Source organism: Saccoglossus kowalevskii, chromosome 15, assembly GCF_978046115.1.
Source record: "Saccoglossus kowalevskii chromosome 15, keSacKowa6.1, whole genome shotgun sequence".
Taxonomy (NCBI): domain Eukaryota; kingdom Metazoa; phylum Hemichordata; class Enteropneusta; family Harrimaniidae; genus Saccoglossus; species Saccoglossus kowalevskii.
The window spans coordinates 17,354,051-17,373,659 of NC_140655.1; the positions used below are offsets into that span (position 1 = coordinate 17,354,051).

The 19,609-nt window shown below is 36.0% G+C and overlaps 1 protein-coding gene across 1 annotated transcript; it reads right to left on the bottom strand.

Annotated features, from left to right (window-relative positions):
- Positions 1-1,529: 1,529 nt before the first annotated feature.
- Positions 1,530-18,610, bottom strand: LOC102800538 (neprilysin-1-like). Its single transcript, XM_006815149.3, has 21 exons — positions 18,496-18,610; positions 15,021-15,134; positions 13,918-14,079; positions 13,127-13,210; positions 12,633-12,850; positions 12,391-12,465; positions 11,771-11,887; positions 11,418-11,504; positions 10,363-10,487; positions 9,828-10,050; positions 9,265-9,363; positions 9,041-9,118; positions 8,511-8,614; positions 7,686-7,744; positions 4,827-4,878; positions 4,122-4,189; positions 3,868-3,998; positions 3,492-3,557; positions 2,465-2,563; positions 2,248-2,324; positions 1,530-1,717 (listed from the first exon to the last, which is right to left on the bottom strand). The coding sequence occupies exons 1-21, from the start codon at positions 18,608-18,610 to the stop codon at positions 1,618-1,620; spliced, it is 2,253 nt and encodes a 750-aa protein (XP_006815212.2). The 3' UTR covers positions 1,530-1,617.
- Between the last annotated feature and the right edge of the window lie 999 nt (positions 18,611-19,609).

Here is a 19,609-nt window from a genome sequence, read left to right on the forward strand (position 1 = left end):
TTATATTTCAATGATAAGTTAAATTGTAAATATTGTTGTTTGATGAATATGCACATTACGTTTCAAGTGCATTATTAGAACATTCCAATTAGTCATTTAATTTAAAACTGTCAGCTGTAGGCATTTGAATGCCGAGCCAAATATGTTATCAAAGCGGGAGGGTCGTCACCTGCGTACGTGCCAGAATTGAGTCCAAAGCGACGATAACAACTTACGCTGAAACGCAAAGGATCATGGATAGAAGCTTGTTTGCAAACAAAGACACGATATGGCCATCTGACGCATGCGTAGGTGACGACTCCCTCGCTTTAAGACCCCAGCTCGTTTTATATTCGATATAGCAGGATGGGTAATACTGTTTTACACGCTACTGTCGTCGCCCCTCGTGTTTAATACGGGACACACATTGTGTAAAATACACAAAATGTTTTGCGCCTGATCTAGATCAGTTAAAAAAAGGGAAAGAAAGCTTAAGTCATAATGTTATGTCAGAATCTTAATAGCTAATTAATAGAAATCAATTGTCAGGAAAAATAATTATAAGATCATTTTTTTCATGACAACTTTTTAAATAAAATTTCACCATCTGAAATCTGCATAATATGAATATATTTATTTTTTGGAAAATCTATACCAAAATAATATAGAAAACTATATAATGATAATGTAATGAGGAATGTATTTTAAATAACGCATATCAAATTTCTTGAATGCTGAGGAGTGTTCTCAATTGGATACATTTGTGCGGCAAAGCCGCCACTGTAACGTCGCATTCGTGATTCCTGGAGCGTGGTCGACGCTTTAAGCGTTCTACGCGCGCCATTTTAGGCTGAGGCACGCCACAAACGCTCAAAGCTGAGTGACGCGCAAGTGCAGGTGGTAGTGGTGGTTATGTTCGTTCAAAAATCATTTGTTACTTTTAAAAGCGTGTTGACATTTTTATCTGGCGAGTGGTGGAATAACTCGCGTTCAAGTTACTGTCAATTTATTTTATATTTGCTAAATCGATACCTGTTCATATTTCAAATTGCTGAAAGTTATATTTACTATATTGATCGCATTTTCCTGTCAGCAAACAATGTGTGTACAAAAAATGCATGCTATTAAGTAATGTTTAACTTATTATCACATAAAATAAAATATTACATACTTCATACAACTATAAATAAGTATAAATATGAATAATGTTATTGTGCAAGGTAGATGTTTGTTTGTTTGGTGTGATGAAATAAATAATACACCGTAATTCGGACAATATCACGATTTTTTGTCCGCCATCGGGCGGTGATCATAACTATGACAATTATTATTATGGTAATGACCACCATCCGTTGGTCAGGCAATAAATATTGATATTGCCCTCACAAATATATATTATTATGAGTTAATTATCAACCAGCTAATGGTCACCACGGCTTATAAGTGTACTCATTACATGGCAAAAATAATAAATACATTATATCGAACTATTTGACATGTGTGAGATATCATTTTCTGATCCGACTAAGAAATCAAGAAAAATCAATAAATAATTTCCGTTATTGATTAATGGCAATCAATAGTGCAGAACAAAATGTGTTGAAGACACAATATTAATAATCGGATGCGGGATGAGATTCACCAGACTGAGCATTTTTTATCTCTGTTCATTGTAGCTCCTGCTGTGCAGTTGAACGTTGAGGAGAATTCCTGAAAATTTGAGACACTGCCGTTGCACCTGAAACAAATAGGAATAAATCAGGAAAAATAGTCTTCAGTAATCATGAAAACAAAACGGGCTTAAAATCCACGCGTTGTAATTATTTCCAGTTGCCTCTAAAAACATCGATTTATCTACGTTTGTAATTCGCATTCGAGCTGACGGGATGCGGGAACGGTCTGTAACACGGGTTCTCATTTACTTTAGTGCTTATAACTTTTTTTCCAACGCCTATCAGCATTTTACAAGATCTCAAGGCGCTTGCATGGAGTTGGTCAGATGTACGTAGTTAAAATAACATTTTCAAATTTGTCATTGATGCCCACACATTCACGATTTGAAAAAAAATATTCATCCGCCAAACGCGTGACGTCATTGCACACTATGTTCTTTGATTGGATGGTTTAATTCAACTACTGTTAGGTACGTCATTGTCCAACGTACCTTGCTAGCCATGATATGTGTTGCATTTATGTAGTATGTATCGTACATAGTGTATTTGTAGACCTTTTCTTGTTTATGAAAAAAGGAATTTCAACCGCACTTACCTATACCTCCCTGGACTGTGAGCACCGGTTAAAACTTTATTTCTTGCCCCTTGTTCCGTGTATTTACTACACCATATCTGTCGAACAACGCAACAAGTTAGTAATCAGAATTGTTGGTTCGAATGCAAAAGTGTTGGAAATTTGTGAAAAAAAACACTGTAGATAGTGTTGGAATCTATTGCATTTATTGCAGTAACTTGTGATTTGTGCCACTAACCTGCCCAAAATTAATAAAAAAAAGTTGTTCCGGTGTAAATGGAATACCAGGAAGCATTGGTTCTTCGGAGTCATTGTCTTTGATCCATAACTTGTAACCCTGTAATGGAAATATATCACATACCATTTCATTGTAATTATGTATATATATATTTGTTTATAACATTTTTATTTATTGTACGACATTACATCATCATTTTATGCTGATTATGCTGATTATCATATAACCATATTACGTAGAAAACGCTCTATACATAGTAAAAGTAACATACAAAGTAATTTGTACCACAGTTAAAAAAAGTCAAAAATGTTATGAGATGTATATTTATCTGAAAGTTATATTATCCATAGTACTAAAGTTGATAATAACTGTTTCCACAAAAAAAAATATACTCTTCAAAATTGAACATATCTTCACAAAAATTAAAAATCTAAGAGAAATACACTTGAGTTAAATACCCTTATCATATTTCAAGGCCCCCTCCATCTGCGGATACTACTTCAAAACAATATATAATAGTAATATTCAATAATATTTAAAATATTTTTTAATGAAAGGTTTGGGAAGAAGTTCATTCTTACTATATGCGGTAGAAAAGTAAGCGACAAACGAGGATATATTTGGCTGAGGATCCCAATTAAAATTAAGCCTATTTGAATTAAATAATTTGTCGAAAGACGGTGTTGTTGCTATAGCAATTGCAAAAAAATCCTCTCAATTATCTATACTTTTCAGATTCTAGTTAAATGATCGTTATTTATTTTGGATACGGCATCATGAACCACGAGTGAAAACCTAGACTGGTTTATGTGACGCGAACATCAAATGAATATGATTTAACTTGTGCCGCAGATCATGCGAATTCCGATCATGAAATTGCTATTGTAATTACTTCTTGTTCAATCTCATGAATTCTAGAACGCCCATTGGACAAATCTAGACAGTCGTGTTACAAGTGGAAGGATTTGCCTAGAACTTTATTAGTCATTGCATTTAAATCAAGGCTCAGCTCTATAGCTCTACTTACCATGTACGCCTCTTTGAGGCCACCATTGTCAGCAATGTTTTCTCCTTGTGTTTTGACGCCGTTCAGCTGTAGGAAAAATAGATACAATATTGCAACTCATTTCCGACAAAATTATCTATACGTATGTTCGACTTTAATCGAAATTACTGTATGACTGGCTGTCCCCAAAACATTACGACTAATCAATTTGTCGCTTTTTTTTTACGATATCACCTCGTCATTCTGCGTGCTGTTATCTTTTAAATCAGTAGCCGCCATTTTTGGTCCTGGTGTGTAAATTTTTATTTCTGTATTAACTTTATTGTGAAAAAATTAATTTGTCTTCGAACACGCTTATTATAATTTAATGCGAGGGGAAGAGCATGCGTTTACTTACAGTCATATTACATTCCTCCACCCAATATTCAGCGTATTGGTCCACAATGCAGCGCGCCCTCTCTTGGTAGGCTTTGATAGAATTATTACTCCACCATTGCAATAGGTTGCCACTGTTGTCGTATTGTCTCCCTAGAAAGAGAAATATGACATGTTGAGCTGAAAGAATGGAATGGCAATGTAATTAAAATGCGTTAATTCCATCAAAAAATATACTTGTAAGCAAATATGCGCAAACTGCTCTTTATAACTTACCCCTGTCATCAAAACCATGCGTCATCTCGTGTCCTATTACTATTCCAATGCCTCCAAAATTTAGATAACTGAAAACAAAATCGTTACATTATGAGTGATGTATAGTACAAACGTTATTTAACGGTAAAACATTTAGAAGAGCTCCGAGATTTTTTTTTCCGTTTTCCATAGTATGTGGGAAACAAATACACAATATTCTCAAAAAAGCCACATCCTTCATTGTTCTATATAGATGTAGAAAAAGCAATTTCCATGTCTATATTCATAATTCATGTTGCTATTACGTAATATATGCCACTTTATATAAGGCGATATTTATTATTATTATGCATCTGTCACCATAACGCCATAAGTTACAGCGTGCAATAATTTTGCCGTATTTTACGGGATATTTTATCCTACCATATACGGAAATACGAATTCCAAATATGGTATGATTACGCGCGTAAGCGTTCTCGAATGATAAAAATAAACACGGCTGCCACCAGGGTTCGACCGGACTCCACACAAAGAAGTTCGTTGATTCTGTTCTAAACTTGTTAGATTTTGACATCCCATGATGCATCTCAGAAGGAAAAGATGTATAATACTAAGGTTATTACGAAGATACCTCAAAGTATGCACGAAGAGAGTACAGTGGGAGTATCGACCAACGCGAAGCGTCGGCGTACTGTCTGTTATATTATGTCAAAATCTACCACTTACTTTGGTGATTCTTTGTGATAATAAATACCTTGGAGAATTCCTGCAGGGAATGCTACAAAATAAATGTTATGTAGAATAAAACTACATGTTGCGGTTTTAGTGGTGATGGTATTGCTACATCAGAACCAGTGTCAAATCAGATCATTTGCATATTTGTTCAGTTTTGAATTCATTTCACTAAACGAGTCTTAAAGGAAGGTGATCGTCGCGCAGCGCATGTGCGACATTTGTGTTGATAAACATTGATTTTCCCACAATTCTATGCGCTCTTCTAATAGAAACCACAAGTATGAGGTTTGACCTGGGCGCGACTTACACTAATTTCCGCCCGTGACTCCTTCAATACCTTCTAATCACCTGAAAAATACATAATTAAAGCTTAGTAACGTCTCAGTTTGTACTTGTTGATCTGCGCACAGTCAAAGTCGCCATCTTTGTTTATATGAGACCCATATATCTCGCGCATGCGTGGCGCGACGACTACCGCTCTTTAAAAAACGTTAACATCGGTTCGGTGTCATGTACAAGCTCACATAGTTTAATAACACTGCAATAGAGAATCTCTGTCGTCGACTTTGTGAAAAATCGTTTTTGGGGAGAAACCCTGAAAAAGGAATTTTAACAAGAAATTTCAGTAATATATTAAGAAAAATTCATAGCGGGATGTATTCCCTATGCACTCATAAATCATATTTTCTATATTTTTGCCTTTTATTTGTCTTGAAATATGACTGAAAGAAACTGAATGCAATTACAAACTATGTAGAGTGTTCAACAACTGATGTATGAACAATAACTTTAATAAATATGATTTTACTTGGTAAAAATGCCGAATTTTTCTGCATAAAAACGAAAGAATCGCACAATGTCGAAAACGGAAAATCATTATAACAGTGTTACTGGTGATATTGCTATTACAGCCCGAACTATCATTGCGGTAAACACTGGATTACATGCAACAACAGAAGACAAACTAAACACTGTGTTATAACTAAATAACTTCGCGTTAAAACTCGGTCCTCGGATACTTTTATTGGTTGCTAGGCATCTCCGGGAAGGATGGGTAAAACCTTGATTTAAATTTAATTCTCAATTGTGCCGCACTGAGGTAAACAGCTAGAGCACTGCTCTTTCTTTCATACTCTGCTTGATGTTGATGTTATCTAAAGTCGACATTAGATTCATGCAAACTCTGAAGTGAAACGATAGAGTTCCTTGGTTAATGCAGTACCACTTGAGTAGTTTGAAACTGATTCTGCGCCTATTTGTCGTAAAGTATCACAACCAATCCATCGGGTAACAGTCGTGTAGCTACTGGTGTGTGTGGTGTCAAGACTATCATCTCTACGCTGTCCATTCATCAGATCCATTCATCAGTGTCTCTAGAACACCTCCTGTCTGATTTCCACCACGAAAAAAACTGAATGAATTGCCTTGACCATGATCCGTGATATGTATGTTGGAAGGAGGCGATGTATAATACTCAATAATGTCAATATGATTAATTCCAAAAATGCTCATCTTTTCGGATCGTCTCTTGGTTGTGGGTCGCGACCATTACGTTATTTGTGTTTCCATAAGCTCAGGTCATACTGATGTTCAGAAACTTGCATTGCTCGACAATTTGAATTATGTCAATTTGCTGATAGCTGATACTCCTTAAGTCGCTTCTTTCTCACCTGCTCCGCTGAATGATTATTTCTTCGTGGATTTGTCTGGTTATATTATTCGTATCGCTTAACGACAGGTTGAATGTTCTGTGGGCTAAGGAGCCATATCTGGGAAAGTATTCTCATGACACTTTTTCACCTGGTTGACTTGTTTCAAGGTGTCAGACAAATGCGAGAACCGTTCTTTTCAGCGTGCTAACCCGACTGAGACCCGGCTTATCAACCCAACAGTTTCCACAAATTCAGTGTTATTACAATCAGTATATATTTTCACTATACAGAAGATATTAGCTATGAATTCTATTATTGGGAACATTAAGTCTGGTATACGTATCAACACAGTTTTGTTTATCAGTTTTCGAGGAATACACTATTTCTGGCGGTCTTGTCATTAGGAACGAGAAGCATCAAGTTGAATGTTCTCATCTTTTTTGATACTTTAGTAGTTTTCCAGGCTAAAAAAACTTGTTTTGAACTGGCTTCTCGGGGACCAAAGACAGGACCAAGAACAATCTGACAAGACTCAAACGTTCACTTGTTGTTGTGGATTGTTTTGTCAATCGTTTTCACTCGTTCATTTTGTGTTATACTCTTATACGACCTTTGGGTGAAAAGCTAAGCCACGCTATCTAGATGGGTTCTGAAATGAGTCCTATTCACGGTAGCCACACAACTGTTTAGCTCTGGCTAACTCCCTGGCTAATTGTCAGCAATATTCCAACGTTTAAATATTAAAGCTGATCACTGTAATTTCAGGAATAATAATTCGGTTCTCTCAGCGATTATATTATGTATATGTAGATTTATCTGTTTTCAAATCAATCATTTGCTTAAAGTGAACACATAAACCTAATTATCGAAGTAATCTGGAATAATTTCTGATGAATATGATAAATAGGTGATTTCCATTCATTGCGATATCCCGCGTAAAGCATGAATAGCATGGACCGAACGTCAGCAGCAACAATCGAATGATTTGATTCTCTTTCTTTAAAGCTTAATGTCAAAATGCCGATACTTCAGAAGAAAGTATGACGTTGCCATACCTTTAATCCATCAAAATTGACCATCATCAAATGTGTACATTATTAGACTGTGTTTTTCTTGTATTTACGTACAATTTCACGCATAACGCGGGATTTCGTAGTTAATGGAAACTGATCTCTTGTTTTAGTATCGGCTTACTTACTCAAGTCATTGCTGGTAAAATCGTAAAATGCATTGACAACAGCAGGGCCAACTGCCCATCTACATTAGGAAAGAAACAAACACATGACAACACATGTTAGATGTTTGTATTCAACGTTCGTAAAAAAGTTGCTTGCGTTGCGTTGTGCTATTCTATGTAACATAATTTGTATGCACATAGGCTGCAAGGATCTCACAAGATAGAGAAATTGATATTACATAAAAAGGAGACATCTGAACATATCTCATGAAATGAAAATATGCGATTTGATATGGGGATATGTGAAATATCGATATAGAAACATATCAAATGAAATGGAGATATGGTAAAAATGGAGATATATGAAAAATCACATGGTATATAGATAATGACATGGAAAGATATATGGTGTGGAGATCTGGTAACATATAATATGGCATGCAGATGTGAAAACATATCACATGATATGGAGTTATTGAAACATGCCACATGGTATGGAGATATGAAACATATCACATCGCACAGAGATAAAAACATATCACATGGTATGGGGATATAGAAACATCTCACATGCTATGAAGATATGAAACATCACATCGTACGTACAGAAATAGAAACATATTACACATGTACTTGATATGGAGCTATGGAAACATATCACATGGTACGAGGATATGGAAACATGTTACCTGATATGGTGATATGAAAACATATCACATGGTGTGGAATTATAGAAATGTATCACATGGTATGGAAATATCCATTCATATCTCATGATATAAAGATGTAAATAACATCATCTAAAATAGTGATATTTATAACATAAAAGAATATATCGATGCTTACTCGGTACGATCAACTGGTTTTCTCAAATATTCAAAGTTCTTTTCTGTCCTCCATTTTATATATTGTAGATAATTTCCAAAATGATCGGTTGGCGAAAAGTCGAGCTGTGAAAATCGTAAAACAGAGTTCTGTTAGATCATCACTTTTGTTGGAAGGGACAGTGATAAAACACTGTAGTGATATCTCTCAGGATATTGTTGTTGTTTGTTTTGTTTTGGGGGGATTTAATACAAATTTATGATGAAAAATTCCTACATGCAAATAACATGTTTCTATTTCTATTTTGTTCACTAAAGATAGAACAAATACATAAATATACTTGAAAAGGGGAGAATAACAATCATAATCAACACAAAATTAACAGTACAGCTACCCGACTGATGATTTACAAAAATTCAAACATTTCCATGATTTTTAACAAAAAACTTACATACAATACATAAATAAATAATAGATAATAGATAATATAAGGGCAAAATGAAACTATTTTGAAATGAAAAACTTGGATAACTGGTATGAGAAATACGTACTGTTTTATAATACTCGATAAGTTCATTGTCATCTTTTATCCAGTCTGGAAAACCAATCTTCCTGTACATTACTAATACCTGCAAAACGAAGGAAAGGTTTAAACAATGATTTATTAGGCGTAATCTATCATATAAGAGAATACATGGTATAAAGAACACCCGTCTAAACGGTCTACAGTATATGATAAATTTAAATTACAGATATATTGTGCAGGAAAACTAACTTTTTGTTTGGCATCCTTTTTGGTAACTTCGTCCATCCACGAGGAATCGTCTATCATTTGTAGGAATGCATCTTGTATGTAATCGATCATCTGATTGGTCTGTTGAACATGATATGTCTGAATTGTTATTGCATTCTTTCCAGGTTTCATATGCAATTTGACAGACATGCAAATGAAAACGTTTAAACAAATTTAAACATTTTTAACATAGTTTGAATGATAATGTCGTAACCACAAGTTACAGAACTCCTAGACCCGCATTTACCGTGTATTTGGATTAGGACCAGTAATCCACTCCCGTTTTTTTTTTCATCAATAGTTCCGGTCTTTTAACGCAAATGGTCGCCGAGATCTCATCGATAGCGAGAGAAACACGTGAGTTGTTGTTGCTATTCAAATACCATCATTCTTTCCCGCCATTGCATCAAAATACTAAGGTTACGTGAGCATATTATAGAACCGATAACAGGGGGAAATGGAACACTATTTGAGGAGATAAAAAAACAAGTCTCTTGGTTTTCTCGCTCTAAACGAGATCTCAACGGCCATTTACGTGTACTCACACTAGCTTTACTCTCATCATCGTAATGCTCTTCAATAAACATCCGACCTGTAGCAAATCTCATGGCGTGGTTAATGTGATTCACACATGCCTCGCATCGTTCCATCTCTGAATTAGTGCCAAATATAACAGATGAATATTCTTGAGCGATGTGTCTGAATTCTGAGCCGAGCTCCATTATCACGTTGGCAACAGCCCTCCATACAAGATAGTTTGAAACAGTCCTGGTATAGTTTCAGAGAATTAAAAGCAAAATAAGTAATGTTAGTGCCTTATATTGTGTTCTCATTCATAAGATGCAGTGTACATCTTTGCCAGCCAATGTTCCAGTGCGTTTTTTCCGTTATTGCTTCACCACTCCAAAGGACGACGCATTTCGTAAGACTGGTTCAAAGAGTTTGGCCCATAGTAAAAAAAGTAGTTTTTCATAAAATTCATCAGGTATAACATATTGTATCAACTTAATCATGTTCAACATGTATGTAGTTTTTACATTATGTTTAAATGTATATCGTAAGTATGTATAATTAAATTACCTGGCATCAGTTTTTGAGATATGTCGCATGGCTTGCTCTAGGTAGTATGGTTCGTGCACAACCACTTCCTCCGTATCGTTCACTATTACGAAGTTGGTGCTGTTCAGATATCCTTTCCAGTCAAACTGATAAAATAATGATTATACTTCTATTTATATTAATCATACACGTTCTTATTAACTATAAATACGGGAAATAATTTCCCCAGTTGTCCTGAATTATACATTTGTAAAACTGAAAAATATGCTATGTTATTATAATAGAGAAAGCCTGCCCATTCTTTTTTTTCGAAAGTTGATCATCAACTACAAGACAATGTTTATTATGTGCAATAAGCTATTGTTCAATGGTAAAAAAACAGAATTCTATTCTAGTGTTTCTAGACTTGAATGCCGTACTTCCAGAGTAATTTACAACAAATTCTGTAAATCGCAATGTTAAAGGAAAATAACTTTTGTTAAACTTGAAATTATTCTGAATACCGGAGAGAATTTCACCAGCCACGATTTTGTTGTTACCCTATGTGGCCAGCCTATAATACATTTCAAGTCCATGGGACAAACAAAAATTACAATGTACTTATTTCACATGTGAGAATTGAATATTTAAATATTTAAAACCACTGATGTCATTGGATGACAAGTACAAATGAATATAAAATTAAATATAACCCATCTGTTTATTTCATATGTATTATCATTGTCACAACCAATAGCACGTATGTGACGTCAGCAGAGTATGCAAACTAGCACATCATAAGTCATAGGGTTCATAATGTCGTCTCATGGATCTACCCGTCATTATGGTTGCTCTCTATGGAATTAATTAATTCTGGAACATGTGAAACGAGACAAGCCCACCAGTACGAGTTTTTACGTTTTACTGTAGGTGTTGCAATCTGTAGTTGAACAGTGCCAGTCAACCGATCTAATCTATCCAATATCAAGAATAAATTGCAATTATATTAAACACTAATTGATCACGTAGAGTGGCATGCCCCCAACACGTGACATTTGAAAATACAACTGTACATAGATGAATCAGAAATATAGTACCTCTGGTATTGTTTTTTGAAGTTCAAGTATGGTCATTTTGTTATACAGTCGTTCCATATCTCGTCTTTCTTCATCTGGCGAAGTAAACTAGAACGATAAAAATGAAACTATTTCCAATCATCTTTATCAATATTTTTAAATTAGAGGTTCCTGGTGGCCGGTATAATGACATAGAATTTAAATTCATAAATATATATAAAGAAGGAGGGCGGGTTGTTGTGCCGCGGGTATAGCAGTGAATATGCTGGATGCAGATAACTGGAAAACAACGTGTTTATAAAAATCAAAAATGGCTTGAATATGGCTGTCTTCCTCACATTTGAAATTCCCACCAAAAAACACTTACTACTTACGTTAACTAACGCTATTTCAAATTCAAGAAGTTCTCGCAGTTGCATGTCGGCTTCATTTTCATCGGCTCCCATCGTAAGTGATACATTGATCATGAAATTAAAATATGCTTTGAGAAACTGCAAATAAATATACAACAAAAATATTTCTAGTCAGCAAGAGCGCCGCCAACAGAGGCACGAACCGAACTTTTGTTTTTACTTATTTCCCGTTGCACATCGCCCGCTGTTGACCCATTGATTAGTCGAGCAAAATGTATTACGCCTTATTGCTCTGGGAACAAGCAATTCCTGGCATCCAGCCAAAATGATGATGATGATACCTGTTTCGAATTGATCAAGCTCGCCATACTCTACATATCATATCCTCATTATACACGTTCGGGTCATAATCAGCTAAAATAGCTTTAATTCGGAAATCACACCCTGATACATGAACAAATAATGATTTGTTTCACGCATAGATGCTGGTAAGGTCAAAGTTCGTAACATGTGTTTACAATACTGAACAGCGTAGCAACGACTTGGTTTGCCATATGCTAAATTGTATCACCGTATTGTGAATATATTAAAATGCGAAATTACATTCCATATTTTATACTTAGGTTTGATTATTAAATTACCTTATTTCCTGTGATTGTATCTGATTTGTCTAAGTAATATTCTCGACTCGGTAAACTTGGTGAGGCCTGGTCAAACTAGAAAATCAATTGAAAGGTTGTTGTTACAATTGTTACCTATTATATTAGAATTTGATTGGTTGGCATTACAGTGTGTATTAAGTTGCACTAATCTGACTTCAGTTATAATATGTCAGACCACATTGCTCATGTACTTATGTACGCTTATTGTATGACTTAATTACCTTAATTAAATGTCTTGACGATTGTTTCATATCGGTGCTGACATATGTAGAGAATAAAAAACTATTACCAATTTCTCGTAACATCAGAGACATCAAAGATTCTAGTTTATAGAGAGATGCATTCCATCTACCACCAGGGTTGTCGCCCAGCACCGGCCATCCACCAAGAGACTCCAGAAACCTTGTCAACGGTCTCTTGTCGGCGTTGTCTATTTGGTCTAGTAAGACAGTTATAAATGCGATTCAGTGACACTCATTTAGACATGAAAAGAACAATTAAACTCACGTTAGACAAGTTCGATGAATTCGATCATACTGTCGGCGTTCCTTCACTTTTAATTTATACTAAGATGTGTGGTTATAATTACGTTAATCACGTATATTAAGACTTCACGTAGAATCCAGTGTCACGTAATATTGCCACCTTCCAAGAACCATACGCAGAATCACGTGATTTATTACAGCATCCAATGAAACACATCGTTACAACTCACCCAGGTCCATACAGGCTTTAAAGTTATTTTTGGCGTTTACAATTGGTTTGATATCGTTATCTTTGATTGGGTTTTCTATACTTTCTGAAAAATAAAGACAAGTTTAAATTTACCAGGATGTGCAATTAAAGTTAATTCTTTAAAAACAATTCTAAAGTTTAGTGACAATTTCAGGGATATGACTTGCAATACATTAGGAGGGCCATAGTCAGTGAGGGCGTATTAGACCCACGACGCCAGCTTTTGAACCCTTATCATTTATTTTGCTATTCAATAATGATGAATTAAGCTGCCTGGCAAATTTGAAAATTGTACGCATCCCTTTCTCTTTTGGAAATGTTAGTTCTATTACAGCCACGCAAAAAAGTAATTGGATCGTTGATTGACCCAATTTCGGACATATGGTCCAGTTTTCAAACAGTGAGTAAATGCGTTATTCTCCTATGCTTAGTAAAATACACATATTTTTAGCAGCTTTTGTATGTTCTGGAGATAAAGAGAACGATTTTTTTTATTTTGAAGGGAGGGAGGTTTAGATTTAAGTGATTCCGTGCTAGCGGTTATGGACGTTGAAGTGTCGACATATCAAACAAGCATTAAGGAAATCAACACAAACTCAAATAGTAATAGTTGTTCGATGAACATTTTTCTTGTCAAATAGAAATAAATAGCATATTCTTATTAGGATACACAGTAAACATGTTCAAATCAACACTTATTCTGATTTCTTGCGACAGCAAACGACAAATTAGTGTGTGCAAATGTTTCCAAAAAATAAGTGTAGTATTCACCCATCATCATTCGTGTGACGTTCGTCCTTAACTCCTTGAACATGTCGAATCGTGATTGGTCCGCTGGTATATCATGTGACTCAATCCAATTACCACATGTGAACTGGTAAAAATCTTCACAGGGATCGACTGACATATCCATCCGCGCTTTCATGGCTTCAGCTGTTATAGCAAAATGGACACAAGCAGCGTCAGTTTGGAACATATTGTGAACCAGCATTTATTTTAATGAAACTACCATCAATGATAAATATATGATTCAAGTTCAAATCAAATCAAATATTCAGCAACTGTCCTCAATTTCATCTATTGTAGAAAGAAGTACATTGTTACATGTATTGTTGATTGATTCATTCATCTTTGTAATACGTTGCGCCCTCTAGCGACACACGCTTCTATGACGTAAATGAGTGAAATAACGGTTTATAACATCAATTTTCATCTTTAGCTATCCGGCAATAAAATCTACTACATAACGAACGTAATCGAATTATTTAATCACATACACCATTTAGACTTCACACAAGCCGGCTTTGCCGCTAGAGGGTGCGTTTTTTTTTTTTTTTTTTTTTTTTTTTTAGCTACGCCGTCGTAATTTTGCCTCACAGCAGAGCTTCGTCGCTAGAGGACGCAATATATATAAAATCATATGATGTAGTGTTATGTAGCGATGCTTTGTAACGTGAGATAAAAGCTAACAAAGGCACTAGTAGTTACGTGGATATGAAATGTAGGTCCTGTATACAATTTAGTTCATATCATTCTTTTATCTGTTATCTGTATGAATAATGGTGAATGCTTGATTTATTTACGGGGGAGTCGTCGCCTGCGCATGCGTTAGATGGCCATAGCGTGTCATTGTTTACAAACAAACGTCTACCCATGAGCCTTTGCGTTTTTAGCGTGTGTTGTTATCATCGCTTGGGACTCAATTCCCGCGCGTGCGCAGGTGAAGACCCTCCCGCTTTAATTACGGCGGTCAAAAATCAGTTTATATACGTTGTGGTAAAGTTTAATTCTCCATTGATTACAAGATTTATGATGGATTTTAGTATTTCAAAAAGCAGGCAAACAAAGCAAATTGTGTGTATTGATGTACTTACCAACATAATGACAGTGTTTTGACTCACAATACGTGTTTCCAGTAACTTCGTCGTCATCATCGTCGTTATCGACATCGTCGTCATCATCACCAATGGTTGTCACGTTATATGGTACTTTGAAATATAAAGCGTGTGAAATTAACGACTAAGTTGTTTATGGTCATAAAGCTTGAATGTACTTGGCCGAGATTTGAGGCACGGATTCGTTCTCCACAAACGATATCAATGTACTGCTAGACGCTATTTGCGTGGTATTGTTGGAAGTCGTTTTCATATGCTTTCGAGCGTGCATCTCGATGATATTATTTGCAGCGTTGATAGTTGACCGAAAACAAGTAGGATATCATCGCGAGTCGAAGCATTATATTGTCATTAGTATATTCACGTTTCAGTAGTGTATATAACGACATAAAACATTTGCCGAAATTAACGGGATTTTAATTAGTGAATGGTTCGTTTCGCTAATTATAGATAATTGTTTTAACCACTACTGAAAGGTGAATATTGTAAGTTTCAGACCCTTGTTTCGCTGATTACACATTTTCGATTATCTGTAATTAGCGAAACGAGCCATATGCGTATTAAATATTATTTTCGGCAAGTATTTTGTAAATACTGTACGTATAAAACCTATTTTCACTGATTACAGTTTAATTTTCATTATGTGTGTTATCCCGTTTCGTTTCGATTCGTCGATTACAATTAACCGCACACAGAAAGTCATCCCCCGGAGTCATCCACACTTCTTTCGCGCCTCGTCCTCATTCGCATTCAGATCCTGCTTTTTGGGGGGTTTTCTGCCCTGTATTCATGCCAAAGTCACTCGGAGCTGAACATAAAATTGCGTAATAGTATCTGATGGAATAAGAATCCTGGCAAAGTTTGGTGCATTGTGTATTAAACTATCAAATAAATGATCATATTCACAATATATCATGTCAATAGTTCTCATCTTTCTTCATCAAACAACGAATGACACCAACAGGATTTGCATACACAGTAACTTGTTTGAGTTGATCACACTCCACTTGAGTGCAAACACGGCAGAGAATCCTCGTAATAGGGGTAGGATGTTCTCAATATATGTCTGAAATAGGGGGTGTTTTTTTCTTCAATATGTCTGCTCTAGGGGGTACTGAATTTACATTGCGTCCGTAATAGGGGGTATGGTTTGCCAATGTGTTGCCAGCCCTAGGGGCCCATTTATTTTTTAGCAAGAACGCACATGGTGTAAGGTTTTAATATTGAGTGTCCCCCTGATTGTTATGCCCTTAATACCCTTCAGAGAACTGTTTGGATTTAACATAAAACGTCTCACGGTGGTATATAGATCTCATTTGAATAAACAAGACAATACATGACCCATTAGCCTCGGAAAACAACAAAACAGGAAAAATCAAATCTGAAATCAAGAGGACTGTGTGCACACCAATCAGTCGTGCATATGATAGTATCCTCGGGGACGGATACCCGGGCATTTTCACCGCCTGGCAACCTTCGCGGTAAAAATAAAGGCCAACAACTCGAAGAAAACGGTACTTTGGGATGGTTGTTGAGACTCCCCAGAACAGTGTAACAAGATTAGCCCTATGTGTGTAACATATATAAATTCGGTTGTTCAGGATTACTTCAAAGTTAAGTTTGTGTTGTTTTCTATAATTTTCACCGGCTTGACCGGCGTTCAACAGCAGCGCGCGCAGAGCCCATAGAAATACATGGTACAGTGTTGCGCGTCTTAGCAACGTGGAACGTTTGTGACGTACGTGGCTCCGCCCCGAGGATATATACTAATTTGAGCTGCAAAATATCACAAGGGTCTAACGTAACTGTTTGTTCGTTATAAAACAAATGACAACTTACGAGGAGTGATTCATGAGTAAGCAACTCAATTACATTGATCAGTAGACAGTACTTGTGGTTTGTTTATTTGACCGAGCCCTGGCGTCATGGAATTAACTGTGTATGGTTTCTAAAGACTCAACATGTCAAATACATAAATAACAATATACAATCGTTATGCTCACGCGACTGGTGATAACTATCAACAAATACCAGACGGCAAACTCATATATAATACAATTTTTAATAAAAATAATCGAGGTTTCGTTGATTTTCGTTTCGTTGACCTGGTCTATTGTGGTGTTCTGCTCGTCGGTTGCACATACTAAACAAAATGAATAATTAATTTTCGAAATGTCACGTGACATTTTGTCCGAACAAATTTCGCCATGTTCTTCCTTGTTCGTAATTAGTTTTGTAATGATCACAAAAAGAATCCAGCCATTCAGCTATCACAGAAAGACTTGCACAATTTAAAGTAAATCGAAATACTGTAATTTCTCGGTGATTCAGGTATGTACTAGTTCGAGTCAATCGAGCGACGTGACTTTCAACGGGAATACGGTCTGCCGAATAAACTAAATTTTACGTTCACCAGAAATCTACAAATTGTACATTATGTTAATTTTACCTAAAATGTACTTCAAGATTTGATTATTTGTTCGAATGATTCCGTGCATACTAATAAGCTTATCTGCATATTCATTTAGCATGCTCCTATGTAATATTTCAAATATAGTCTGCTTGATACTACCTAAAATACCTAATATAAAATAATTTCGCTATATGTACTTTTACTATCAGTGTACGTGTTACAGCCCATAAGAATGTGTTACAACTGAATAGGACCGAGATTTCTTTCATTTACAGATGCAATATTGGAGGACCATGTTTGAATAATGTTTGAATACCACGTGACTGTCGTACGACCCTTCGGATGTCATGTAGTTCTCAATTAGAGTAGGTACTGATAATCCTACAAATCAGGCAAAATACAGTGACTGCGCGGAACTGTCACCTAGCACATAAGTATTTTTTTTATATGTTATGCAAACTATTCGCTATACCAATTGCGTGGCATTAGAAAAAATTCCCAGTGTACACCATGTCTAATCCTAACTCGAACCCGACCCTTATATAGGCGTACATAGAGGCTTTTTCGACTACCAATGCAGCTGTCAACTTAAGGCTAAATGCAACTATACTTGAATAAAAAAAATAGCCTGAAGCCTTGAGGTCGAATGCATTTCAGCTTCGAACTTGTTGCCATGGTTTTTTTTTTTTTACAAATACACCTGGCCATGTTATACAAATAGCGTTCAGACCCCACAAGACCAGCAACCAACCATGTATCGTGTTGCGAACCTCTTTCTATGTAAAACGCGCTTTAATTGGTTGACAAACATCGTAGAAATTGTGCCTGAACACGATTTTCATTTGATCACGGTAATCAAATTAAAACTCACTGTGGTCTATTTTATATACAACGTATTCAATTTACAGTGATCATTTTAAGATCTCTTTAAACATAACGCTTTATTAATTTATTCAAATACAAATCTCTACATGTCCCTCTCTTATTTAAATAAACTACCGGTAATTTAAGTAATTATTTGTGAGATATCAAACCAATTACCTTGACCTAAGTCACTTGTCACTGAATCCAGAACAACAATTTGGGATGGTCTTCCGTAGATTTCGGTGAATTTGAGAATCAAGCAGATAACAGCAACTAAATAGAAGCGATCCATAACGATGTAACCTGCATAGAAAAGAATAAAAGCTGTGCTTATCCAGTACGTTTGAATTGAGCTCTAACGACGGCGACGCACACGTGGAAATAGAGGGCACTGAATTGACGCGACAATGCCAGGAAACAGTGGTGACTGAGCGGGCAAAATTGAGCGGTACATCATAAGCGAATTTCCCGGTACAACTTTATGTTTTATCATTCTTTTAGGAGGCATCACTTATTCGAAAATCATGAATTATATTTCGGACGCTGTTACGGACTCGAACACAATGTTTTTTCCTGTCTCGAATATGGTGATTTCACTTTAGATGACAAACGTCCAATTCATCGGAATGAAAGTTGGCGTTACTCGGGCGAATGGCTTGACTCAATGGGAATGCATTCGTTGTATATGATTTGGGGCAACAAGGTCATTCCTTCATCTTTATAAATATTTATGAATTTCAATGGCAGTTGAATCGAACCAGCCAATCGCAACGACGCGCAACGACGTCATTTGAAAACGTTCCAATGTTATTCAATCGGCCGATAGAAACTTTTCGTTCTATTCTGAATTGTAAAAATTGATTAGTAAAGATGAAGGGAATGCCTTTGTTGCGTCAAAATGCGCCGTGGCACTCCCCAGTGTAAAGCCAGATGAGGTACGTAACTCGGCTGGTTCGTATAAAGTAAGAGTTTCGTGTGGCTTGTCGGAATTCCCGATTAAAATTCCTGACGTCATTCGCGTAAACTGGACTATCCAGAACTTTGCAGAGTAGCAGCATATTGTCGATATTTTCTAGCAAATATTGAGTTGTTGTTGAGGAGACGTTAGGGACGAGTCAACTGATGACGTATCGATTGTTTGACTTTTTTCATGATGCGTGATTTATTATATACTCTGGCGCGTAGCTGTTTTGACTTGACAAATTGTTTGACAGCGAGCTTAAAGGTCTGGCCACGCAGAATCAGTAGTGCATATTGTCACAGCATTTTTAAAACAAAGAAAGACATCATC